The sequence below is a fragment of the Cupressus sempervirens genome, chromosome 6 (assembly GCF_028749045.1).
Source record: "Cupressus sempervirens isolate cs-2001-9-10 chromosome 6, ASM2874904v1, whole genome shotgun sequence".
Classification (NCBI taxonomy): Eukaryota; Viridiplantae; Streptophyta; class Pinopsida; order Cupressales; family Cupressaceae; genus Cupressus; species Cupressus sempervirens.
In genome coordinates, this window is record NC_143123.1 from 425,844,683 (window position 1) to 425,857,359 (window position 12,677).

Sequence of the window (12,677 nt, forward strand, 5' to 3'; positions counted from 1 at the left end):
CCAAAGTTTACAAAGCACTTCCAAACGTTCCCACGACATACCCATCTAGTGATTTAGTGGGAAGACATTCTCCAAAGCAAGAAACATTAAATGCATTATAAGATTATTACTCTACAAATGTGCTTATATAAATAGACATCTAAAGCTAATCATATCAATCAGTCAACTTAATCATCGAGCCCTTCTATTTTGTGAAAAAATTTGTTCTTTTCGTCCAAAATGAATTTTCCGCATACTAGTTCCATCCTGGATATTGGTTTTAGATCTCTAACCATTCAAAATTCTAACTCTCAATAATATTATCAAAATTATGGATGCATATTGTAGTTGTCAGTTTGAGGTCGACAAGACTCCAGATGCAAAATGTACTATTTATAGTAAGTTGTGTTAGAGATGGCCCCTGCTATTTTTAGCAATGGGGTATGGTCATATGTAGTTTCCTTGTGCCAGTTTCCCGATCAGACAGCGTGTTAAACAGATGAGTAATAATGGAGATATTGATGTTTATTTGTTATAAATAAACATTAGTAGTTGAGCTTATATTGTAACAATATAATATATTTTTATATTTAAACTTGAGGGTCTCCATGTCATAGATGGGGACAAGGGAATAATTAATCAATAAAGAATTATTTGTGCTCAGCCTTATAGGGATTTGATATAAATATTAAAAGTAAATATTTATTAGTCAATTAGATTTGGCACAATGGAGAATTAGTGTGTGTTATCGATCCCTAATTAAGGCTGCTTCAATTCTCTTTAGAAAAGGGTACAAGCTCATTATGCGAATGTTTTTGGCGAAGACTCGTCTTTGTCTTTGGAGAAGAAACTAGGGTTTCTGCAGTTCTTCCTGAGTATCAACATTAGAGAATGAATAGACTTCATTGCATAAGCATTTAGAGGATGTGCAATATCATGATTATCATCTGATTGTGCTTGTGAGGATTGCCTTCATTCAAAGGTCAATATTGGGCAGATTGGAGGACTGTTTCAAGAATTTATCGTCAGATTGTGGACAGGTTTTTGAGCAGATTGCATTGATTGGATCAAAATTTATTTGCTGATTGTAGAGTGTCGTACATGTTACTTTTTGGCTGTTCATTACCAGCCATACTCTTTTACCTTCACATGGTACGATTTTGGGGTTGAGAGCTTCATAAAATTATTTTAGAAATCATAGGAGGTGCGAAGAAGTGAAAGACAATACGGCATCATCATTTGGGAATCTTAGTAGCTGAAAGGTGGAGTACAGAGCCTTTTTCTGTCAGCAAGGGTTTCAAAACGGTTTTATCTATTGTCCTGCATTTTGTCACCACAAAATGTTGGTAACAGCATTAAACTTTTCCAAACTAGTTTCACGTTTCTCTAAGCTTGAATTTGATATTTAATTTTTTAATGTGGATCGATTGATTCATTTCAATTCGAATATCAAATTGTTTTACTGAAGGCCTTCGTCAAGTCCTCTTCGTTTTGCTTTCTGTCGAGCCTTTGCTTGATTTTTTAGACCTTCGTCGTCTTTTTCTTTGCTTCTGAGTTTGCGTCTGTTTGTTTTTAGTCCTTTGGTTTTGCTCATGTCATGTCTTTTGATTTTCCCTTCGATTCGGTCTAACCTAGAGGTCAATTGGAGTTGCCAGTCAAAAGTTATGCCCATTTTCGTGTCTCAAAAGTGGACATTTTAGGTGCAACAACACGAATTAAAAATATGATGGTATATTTTCATTTTGACATTCACTTTTTGAAAATATAACATTATATTCACTTTTTGTTATGTTTTAAGTTAATTTATCTTTAAATTTATAACTTAAAGTGACTATAGTGCACTTTATGTTATAATTTTAAGTTGAGTTACTTTTAAATTTTTCATTTAAAATAACTATATAACTATATAGTGACATTTTTAATTTTTGGTTTTAAAAATAAATACTTATTTAAATGTTACTTTAAAATGATGTTCATGTATTATATTGAATAATACGATAAATCAATATTATTTTTGACCCATTTGATCACATTTTTATAATTTTAAATGAAATACATGATTAAAAGGCTTCAAAAATGGACTTTTTATGTGCAATTGCATGGAAAAACTATGAAAAGTGGAAACTTTTCATGTCATTACATATAAAACTCACTTTTGAGGATACTTTTCATGCCATTACATCAAAAGCTCATGAAAGTGGACCTTTTTGATGCAATGACATAAAAAATAGAGTTTTTGTGCTTAAGCATCAAAAAAGTGAGACACACTTCAAAACATGCATATGACCTCAAAAGGTCCAATTTTGCCCATGAGCATGTTTTAAAACATGTAATGCACTCCAAAAAGTGGGATTTTGCATGGAGACATATTTTAAAATGTGTTATGCTCATTGAAAAGTTCGATTATGAGAAGAAAATGTGTTCTTGCTCCCCAAGAATCCGATTTTGGCCATAACTCAAGATTTTCTTCATGGATTTGAACGAAATCTTTTGCATTCAAGGCATTTTTGCTTGGTGATCATTTTGCTTCCATCAAAGATGAGTTTAATGTGCTGAAAACCGTTTTGGGGAGTTCAAATCTAGGGCACATTTTTGTGAAAAACTCCAAAAATCGTCATTTTTGCCCAACGTTTTTGCATGGAGATAAATTGTTTTGCCCTTATTGAGTGATTACATTGCATCTTGATTCATATTTTGGTGTTTAAACACCAAAACGTTTTACTTGGAAATCCATGGTGAAACACATTTTTTCTAAAAACGTCCCATGAGCTTGAATCTTTAAAAACGTTGGAAGTTGGAGAGTGTTTAGGGCACGTTTTGGCATTTTGCAACAAATTCTCCTTGTTTGCTGCCCTCTCTCATTCGAATTTGCAAGATTGGAAAAGGTCTCACCATTTTTGAAGAATTTTTCAAACAAAAGAGCATTTTTTTCCTTCATATTTGGCATGTAAGTGGACTTCTTCCTCCTTGTAATTTAATGCATGCTTATCTTTGCTAATTTTATGCATGAAATTATTAGATGGTTGCCATTTGTGAAGATCTTTGCCATGGAAAGTGCATCTTCTCTTTAAATATGAAGTTTTCTTTCATTTTCATGTTTTTGGTTCTTTCCCAAGTCCCAATTTCGAATTTGAGCTTTGAAGTGCATTGCATCTTGGCATGTTTGAGTTATTTTTCGCAGGTACATTGTTTCTTTTGCATTTTGTGTTTTTGTGCTTGCTTACCGGTTTTTCTCCACTTGGAGAAGTTACAAGTTTTTTCCCAAAAACTTGTTTTTGTTTCATTTCATGCGAAAGCATCGTCATCTTTCACATTTCGTTTCCATGTCACAACACTTCATCTCTCACTCAACGAAATGCGATTACATGTTTTCCATCTCATTCGCCATTCACACATACATGTAATCCCATTTTCCGCTTCCATTTTCACCCATCTCACTTTTCGCTTCCATTCGCACGACACGATTAAACGAAACATTTTACGTGTAATTGCATCCAAAAGGTCCAATTTTGAGTCACATTTTGGAAAGTCAAAAAGATGTCATTTTCACTTCCTATATACGTTGACTTCTCCTTTTGACTAAAAGTGACTATAAAACTTATTTTCTCATCTCCATTTTTCATTTCCATCTCTTCATATGCATTTGCGTTTATATAAATAAATACATGTCTCCGCCTCATTCCATGCTTTACATCTTGACCTTCATTCACACATACATGTAAAGATTATCCTTCACTTGCGTTTGCATCTCATTTCACCTTCCACCTCCCGTTACATGTTGCATTTACATGTACTCATTTTTCGTACAATAAAGCCTTGAAAATGCTGTCACTTTTGAAATCAGCAACTTTCACTTTGCACGCATTCTCATGCATTTCACCTTCACATTTTCATACCATTTCATTCCATATTCCATTCAATTCATTTCATTTTCCGTTCCATTGCATATGCATTTGCTTTCTCTTTGAGGTTATTTTGTTGGGTTTGTGAAGTCTCCAATCCATTTTCAAATCTTCATTGCTGATCCGAAATTCACTTGTATGGAGGTTCCTTCTAATGATGTATTTATGTTTTGGAATTTTTGTGTTGCAGCACAAGTACAAGATATGTCCTCACCATCTAAGTCCAAAGGAAAAATGAAATATCAATATGATAAAGAATTGGTTCATGTAGCTCCTTCAGTCATATATGTTTTGGAAAACGTGTTGGACACGAAGATTGGTCATTTTAGAGGTGGCTAACTTTCTACAAAGAATTGAAGTCCTTGCTACTCATAAAATGAAACGCATTAGAAGAAGCAACATTCACTTGGTGTCTACATTTCATATGGCAGCTATAGAACCTAACTTCATTTATAGATGTGCACAGAGTTTTACTCCTAAGACGAGGACTATCAAAGATGCTGACGGCAAGGTTATCATTAGCCTTGATCCCGAGATTATAGAAAAAATCTTCAAAGTTCTACGTAAATCAAAATGTGCTGATTTAACTAAAGAATCATCACTGGCTTGTTGGAATGAGCTAAAGGGTAATTATTAGAAATATGTCAACCTCTACTAGTTAGACAATAAAAGAAGCATTTTTTCCAGATGGCCAAAGACACTTCATCGGTCAAACTTCAAACAAGGGTACAAGGATCTCATCATCCTTCTTAGCAAAATTTGTGGCCTTAAAGATTCTTCTGATTTTGAGCTGTGGATGTACAAGTTTATGTTTCAAACTATGGAGAATAAAGAACACATCTTTTGGGGGGAAGTTATCAGTACTGCACTTTGCCAGCAAATATGTAATGTGGGAACAGCAATGCCTTTTTACATGAATTCTTACTAGTCTATATCGCTGCTGCTATGGGATCTTTCTCTGGTCTTTCTACCAAAGGAGATTGTCTTCAAGTTCCTATTTGGGATTACTATGACCAAATCACTCTAGCAAATAGTAAGTTCCACTACAGAAGAGTCCAAGATGCCTTCTTGGACATTTCAAATGCTTGTTTGATAAGTAGTTATCCATCAAGAGAGTATCTAATGCAGCATGGGAGAAGGTGAACCAGTATGGCTGCATTTTTCTTCAGTTTCCCACTTTCACATACTTGAGAGTTGGATATTTCAAGGGAGAGCCGTATACCTTACCTAGGTATGCTACAAATCAAATCATCCCGATAGAGCTAGCTAGACAGCTCATAGACGTGTAAAGTGATCAACATGCTTCACATAGGCCCGGATTTGGCATTACCTTAGCTAATCCTTTGGCTATTGGCAATTATTCAATTGTTTTTGTGACTAAAGCAACGAATATGGAAGTAGAATTGCAATTGACTACATTGAAAAAGTTCAAGGCTAGGTTTGATTTTGACTATCGAGAAATGAATTCTCAGATAAAACGAGCCTATACTCATGTTCATCGCATTGAAGACATTTGGATTGATACAAGAACAGAACTTAACATCATGAAAATGGATTACTGCAGATTAACTTTGCAGCAAATAATTAACCTTGATATGTTGGAAATCCCTTCAGATTTTCAAGTTGAAGATGATGGCGACATCCTTAATCCAGAATTTCATCAAGCCGGCTTTGATAAGAAGTGCCCTTTTCCTATTCAATGGCAACAAAAGGAAGGTACATCTATCATGGACAGGTTTCAATCCATCCTAGTAAACACTAAAAAATGGTTGAAAAGTAAAGACCTTAAAAGAGTAAATCCTAAGATGGGGCTGGATTGTGGAAGTTTAGGTCCTTCCGGCAAGAAATCACAACTGGAGGTTAAGATGGTGCCTCATCTTCAAATGCCAAGAGCGCCCTCAAATTCAAGTTAAAGGGCGGAAAAGGAAGTAAAACATCTCAAATTCTTGAGTCAATTCAAGAATCAGTGGCAGAATCAGAAAAAGAATTGGAAACAGAATCTGATAAAAAAGTTTTAGATGAAGAAGGGGAAATTATGATCACATCTCCCCCAAAGCCTGCACAAGCCTATACGTCTTCTATACATGAAGAACCCTTTTTGCAGAAGGTTGATGATGATGTAAATTCATTCTCTACTATTTTCACTCATTCCATTCCAGTCTCGGAGGTTAATGCCATGGCTCTTTCTATTTCATCTACTGCTCCTCATGTTCCTACACATGAACAATATAATCACTTAGCAAATGTGTTTGAAGATTTTTCGACTCTTACCAGTGGTCAAGTTTCCCAACTTGATACATCTTTGACAGGATTTGAACTCTTCATGATGGAGTCTTCTCAACATGTTCCTATGCCTTCAGCAGTACAGACTGAATCATGCTCAGTCACTACAGATATACAATCTAGATCAATGCCAATGATCTCCACTATGCCTGCTTTTGTAGATGAAAGTTTCAACCTGCCTGCATGGTTCAATAGAATAACAACAAAAAGAAGACTAAATCCAAATCTTTGAAAGATAAGATTGTTTCTAGAATTTTAGTTGATTCTGATAAAACCAAGTTTGTTGAGATAGTTGAGCCTTTGGTAGATAAACATGAAAAACTTACTTGTTCTGACTATAAGTTTACTAAAATTGAAGTTGGAAAGCATTCTCGTTTGGGTTATCTGCAAGATGCTCAAGATGCATTGATTAATGTATCGAAAAGCAGTCAAGAACTTTGGGAAAAGAAGAATCAGTTAAAACAGGAGATTTCTCATTTAAATGAGGTTATCCAGAAACAATCTTCTCAGAGTGTTGTTATATCTCAAACATCTAAAGAGAAAAGGTTAATTGAAGCTGCCAAGTTTTGGATACAAGAAAACATTTCTAAATGAGTTCGAGCTATCACAGAGACATTTGCAATTCTTAAGCGTGTCAAAAAGATGAATGAAATAGAACAAAACTTGATTCTTCTTTGACTCTGGAAGTAGATAACCTTAAAAAATTCCTTGATGATTGGGATGAAATGATAAAATTTGGTCTGGATGCTATGGTCTCATGTGATATTCTTCCATCATGTGAGATGTTCTACAGATTTCAAAGTTATAAAGAGGAGACATTAAGGAAGCTAATTACAAAGTTGCAGGTAGCCCTGGGAAATTGTCAAGCAGTTGAGACAAGTGTTACTTGTGATTTGGAACAGATGGGATGTCACGTTACTAATGATTTTGATAATCTTTTGGCAGCAGAGAGAGTGACTTCCAAATATACAATCAAGATCAATGCTGATGTAGATTCTGAAGATTTTGGTTCGCACACGATGAACAAGTTTGTTTTGTATAAATCTTTGACAAAACGCTTGTTAGATACTACAACAGCAAATTCCAAAGTTGTGCAATCAGCACATGAAAATGCAGTAAGAGTTGAAGCCATGTCGAAGTCGATGGAAATTGCTGACCTTCCCACAGTGCGTGACATCATTGTCAAATTCAAGGCACTAAGAAACAATCTATGCGAGTTGCATGTGCAATTGCATGTAACCCTTTATTTCCTGTAGTTAGACTAGGTCAAAGTTGGTTGAGTTGCTCCCACTTTTTCCTCCATCTTTTTCTCAACTCCTGTGCTTATATAAAGGAGTGCCCCCTCATTGTAAAATTAGCATTATCTTTATGCAAGAGAACTCTGGAGAAATTGTGCCAGCAGAACTTTGTTTGTGTAAGCACTATTTTGAGAGAAAGTGAATACAAAGGAGCAATTAAGACTTAACTTTGATTAAAGTGAGATTGTTATTTGTGTGAATTGTAAGTTTTGTCTATAATTCATCCAAGTTGTCTTTGATTCATATTATCTTGTGTTATTGGTAGTTGTATCTCGTGAATTGAATAGAAACGAGTTAAGAAGCAATTGAAGCCAGAGCTTTGACCAGGATCAATTGTGAAAGTGTATAGCTAGAAGCTTTGTCTGTAGCTTATATTTTCTCTCTTAATTCGCCAAATCGCTAACTATTCTTATTTTTAGGAGTCTTTGTGCCCTAATTGTAAAGTTTTTGCATATAGAAGTACGACCGGACTTCGAGTCAAACCAGTACATTTTCAGCTAGCCTTTGAGTTAGTGAAGGTTTATCGGTATCACTATTTCCAGCTCTTGATAGAAGTGTAGTTAGAGATTCACCCTGCCCATTACTCTCTCCATAAGTAAGTGGATTCTTTCTTCAAAGTTAAGAAGAAAGGATATTGGTAACACCCTATTTATAAAATCTCTCAACTTCTTGCTTACCTTGAGTTGATCCAAGGAACGGTGAGGAGGAGCCTTCCCTTTAAGGTAGGAGAGACTCTGTCTCACAAGTTGTGGCTAGTCATCCTATTTTGCAACTGGATTTTTACCCAAAACTGTCAGTTGCAAAATATCCACCCAACATTATCAATAAATTGGTATGTTATCTTAATGCATTGTAAACAATTTTATGTTGTGTATTGTAGAGGAATGAAAGAATGTCATCTGCCACTGAAATATAATTAGCTTTTACTTTCAGAAGTTTCTTTTCTATATATGTCTTGCTTTTTATGCAAAACCCTCATCGAAAATACAAAAACATTGCAGACAAGTTAACAAAGCAAACAAACAAATTCACTCCAGCAGTTAGAGCTTTGAAGGGTTTTGCATAATTCGGCAATATGGGGTGATATTTAGGACATTATTAGAATCACACAAGTTGGCATATTTGTTTGTGCACAGATAGATGACAATAAACTTGTGACAGAAATTCTCAAAATTGACATCGGAAAGAGATTGAGATTTTTCAAGATAATATCTTGATTTATTTTCTTTACTATTAAAATGTGGCAAAATTATTGATACTAAAGATCAAGGTACAAAATCTGCTAGCTTTCATTGCTTATGCAGCAATACATTCCTTGTGTAGCTGCTAAAAATGCTAGCTGTTATATTCCTCAATAATATTCCTATTATTTGTGGATGTAGTATAAGTTGCATACTTCCAAGAAATTGTCCCTATCACTTCTTATTGAAGTACAGCAGTTGGATCTTCAATAAATTGGACAAAAAACACACAATTTCCACAAAATCTTTGATTCAATTCGCCAATGCAAGGTACCTTCTTACATCATAAATGGATGCATGTATTCTCATCCCTGAGGCACTTCAGTCATTTTTGCATCCAAACTATCAGGCTTTCATTTCGATGAGCTCATTATCATATAATTTAGTATCCAAGTTTTCCAATCTCTTTATGAAGTTGTTTCAAAACAGATTGTGACTATATGTGCATGAGAAAGTAGTCCTTGTTTAAGTTAATGTTCCAAGGTATGGCACAATTCTGTTAAATGACATTTCAGCAAACCTAGTTACCAAAATTATTGTCTTTCTGTTCAGTGGTATTGTACCTTGAAAGAGTCAAAAATTTCCTCAATCAATCAGACCAATAGAAATTGAAACCACTTTCTATGTTCCCAGTTCTTTGCATCATCCCAATCTTACAACTTGCATGTATTTTTCTCTTACTTTGCCATGATCGTGCAATGGGTACAGAAACATGAATTGAGAAAATGGGTGTTAAAGCTTGAGTAGAAAAAAAAAAATTGCAAAAGATATGTTCATAGTCAGTGAATATTTCAGATGGAAAAGAACCTGAAGCTCCACATCAACATAATCAGCACCCAATTCCAAGGCCAAACGAAGAGTATCAAGACGTGTCATTTCCTCACCTTCATATTCACCTCCCTCCCACTTTGGTCTGAAATTCAAGAAAATAAGCAAGTGTTAGTAATGGTGAATCCTTAAAAACAGATAAGGACATATGTTCAGGGATTGCATTCAACGAGCATTCCAATAGATCTTAGAAATGGTTAGTATGGAATGTTAAATATTTGACTAAAATTGTGGCCTCGCACTCCAAAGTTCAAAGTGAAAACCAAAGTCTCGTTCTTGCCTAAAGAATATTTCTGATCATTTAGCTTTGTCTTTGGCTTCTCTAACTTTTAAGTTGGAAAACAATTGAGAGACTAACCACAAGGTGATAACAAATTTCAGTAACTCCATTCTACAACTTTGATAAAAATAAAGGAAATTGCAGCACATCTGAGAAAATCTATGTTGGGAAGAACACCTTAAATGAGACCTAAAACTGTGTACATGTGTAGTAATGTACTATATTAACATTCTGAAACTTCAGAGCCTAAATTTAAGAAAATCCTCAAGTTCGGGAGAAAGGGTTATGGAAACTTGGTAATGGAGAGCATCCTGACTGGCACAACACAGGTTCAAGTCCTCCCACCATAGTAAGATGACCCCTTAATCCAGTGTACATGTACTGAGGTTAAATTTCTGGTGCAGCTATCAAGGGGTACACTCAAACATGACCCATTTTTGAAAACCTAGGAATGAAGGACACATTTACGCCCACACCATTTTAAAGGCAACCCAAGAATTACCAAGAAAATATTTCTAGTGTAAGGAGAATCAGAAATATTTGATATCAACTCGACTTTACTGAGTAAAAATGTATATCATGTTATGATTTTTGAGGTTTGATTTATTATCTCCCGATTTTTTCAGAACAATATCCAATTCCACCAAGTCAAAAGTGACCCATGATCTTGCCCAAAATTTATCAAGTAAAAACATCTTTGCCACTGGGGCAGTAACCAATGTTTGTTTTCAATTCAATATATAGCTAAATTTATGAACATGTACTAGTCTTTTAGCTTGATCTATTCTCAACAACTTCTTATTGAAACTTTTTAGGGTTATAATTAATTTCATTAAATGAAATTAATGACAACAAGGATTAGGAAACAACCCAAATTAAGCTGTTATCACTTCATCATATCAAACCATCAACTAAACCCAAGAACAACATTACATTCAATAAACATATATGATCATCATTCAATATAATATATATCAAGGAAACAAGATTCATCTCACACTAATCCATTAACTACTTTCAACACAAAGAACTTTAAACATTCCTGGGTAAAGGACAACATGAAATGAAAGTCATACAGATTACTGATAAACAAGTTTACTCATAGTAACAGAATAGTTCATTGTTCTTATTTTGATCATCAGTAGCTCTTCCTGCAACCACCAGTTCGGCATACACAGCTCCAAAGGAGAGAAGAGATTCATACTATCACTAAGGAAAAGAGTTTAGAAAAACTAAAACTATCACTACTATTGCTTTGGTGCCTCACAATCATCAACTTTGGGGACACTAACTATGGCCCAAAATGTTTCATTTATAGGGAGCTAAGCCCTTTACATTATAGATCCCAGGAAAGAAGAAAGAAAAGAAGACTGACAGAAGGGTAACCTAGAGGTTCAAATCCCAAGGATGATATTGGTGTGCAAGTCCTCTTCTGCGGCGCGTACCCCTCTCTGGGTCACATAGCTGTACCTTCAATGCTGGATTGGCAATCTATCAATCCTGTCTGGTACCTATACTTTGTCATTAATACATAACAATGCTCCAACCTGTAAGAGACCTCTGTTCCTATCACTTTCTCTGACAACGGTATTGTACCTATAATGTCCCTGGTCCTTTGTTGTATACAATCTCCTAGTCAACCTTCCAAGATATTCAGTCCCTACCTTGCTTTAGTTTGAAACTCCTCTACGGAATGTCCAAATTGAAGCCTTTCAAAGATCCTTAGATCTCTGCCTTGATTTCCAGCAAATGGATCAAATTTCCTTTTTTTATTAATAGACCCTTAATGATTTTCTCTTGAAGTCTTTCAGAATCCTAATCTTTGGCTGGGAATGTTTGTTTTATTTATTTAGAGAAATATAGTGTTGTCTGGACAATCTGATATAACTAGAATGGTTTTCTCAGGTTACAGAAGGATGGCAATACTGAGAATGATTATTTGCATAGGATCTCTGCAGGTGTTTGTGAGTGCATTATGATATAAATGTCTACAATTGGTATGAGAATATTTTCTTATGTAATAATAGGGAAATGGAAGTGGTTTTATGATCTGTATATTGACTGGAATTATTCTGTATATTCCCCTTAGCATTGAACAGCTTCCCATGTCTATAACCCCTGATGCTCTCACGAGGAGACTGCTTTGTAGTTCTCTTTTGCTGAGTCAGATGCCTGATGCAGTAACAAATATGAAATAGGCAATCTTAATTCCTATTTACTAACATTCGATCCTATAGTTGATTGACTTCCCTGACTAAGTAAGGCCAAGCCTTAGATCTTCCATTCCAAGTATTGTCTGAAACTGATATTGATTACCTTGGATGAATATTATTAAATTTAGAAGTTTTTGTTAGTCTGATATGATACATTAATAATTTGAAGAGCATACATATGAATTAATAATCTACAGTAAAGATATCACTGCTCTTATTCCTTGGCAGTCTGATAATGTTAATGATTGTGGACAAATATTATTCCCCTTGCTTAAACGACCTTAAGATGTAAGGATAGTCCTCTTATCTGCCTGATGTAGCATTCTATTTCCAGTCTTTGATCAAAGATTAAGGATTGGATGCTATAGGGTTTCTACCCTTATTCAGACTCTCAGAAATTATCTATCTCAATGGCTCTGTGTATATATATGGTTTCAAACTTTTCTTTTTTTAATGCAAATGTGCAACTGATGCCCAAGGAGGTACCTGCTCCGCTTCCAGAGATCTAGGTATCAATAAGAATTGTTCGATGGTTTGTATCTTCCTTTTCTATGTATGGTCAATCCTCTCTGAGGATATTTCTATATTAGTTATCATATCCAATTTTAATGTCCTCTGTATGATTTGTACAGTAACTGTACTTCCTCAGTTGC

The 12,677-nt window shown here is 34.9% G+C and overlaps 1 protein-coding gene across 2 annotated transcripts in view; it reads right to left on the reverse strand.

Moving 5' to 3' along the window:
* Positions 1-12,677, reverse strand: part of LOC149552867 (bifunctional 3-dehydroquinate dehydratase/shikimate dehydrogenase, chloroplastic-like) — a 230,513-nt gene that overhangs the window by 174,249 nt on the left and 43,587 nt on the right. For both annotated transcript variants that reach the window (XR_016352975.1, XM_089788398.1), the window contains exon 2: positions 9,511-9,616. Coding sequence is in view for 1 of the 2 variants with exons in the window: in XM_089788398.1 (XP_089644524.1) it covers positions 9,511-9,616 (106 nt within the window). In the remaining variant the exon portion in view is untranslated. The remainder of the gene's footprint in view (positions 1-9,510; positions 9,617-12,677) is intronic.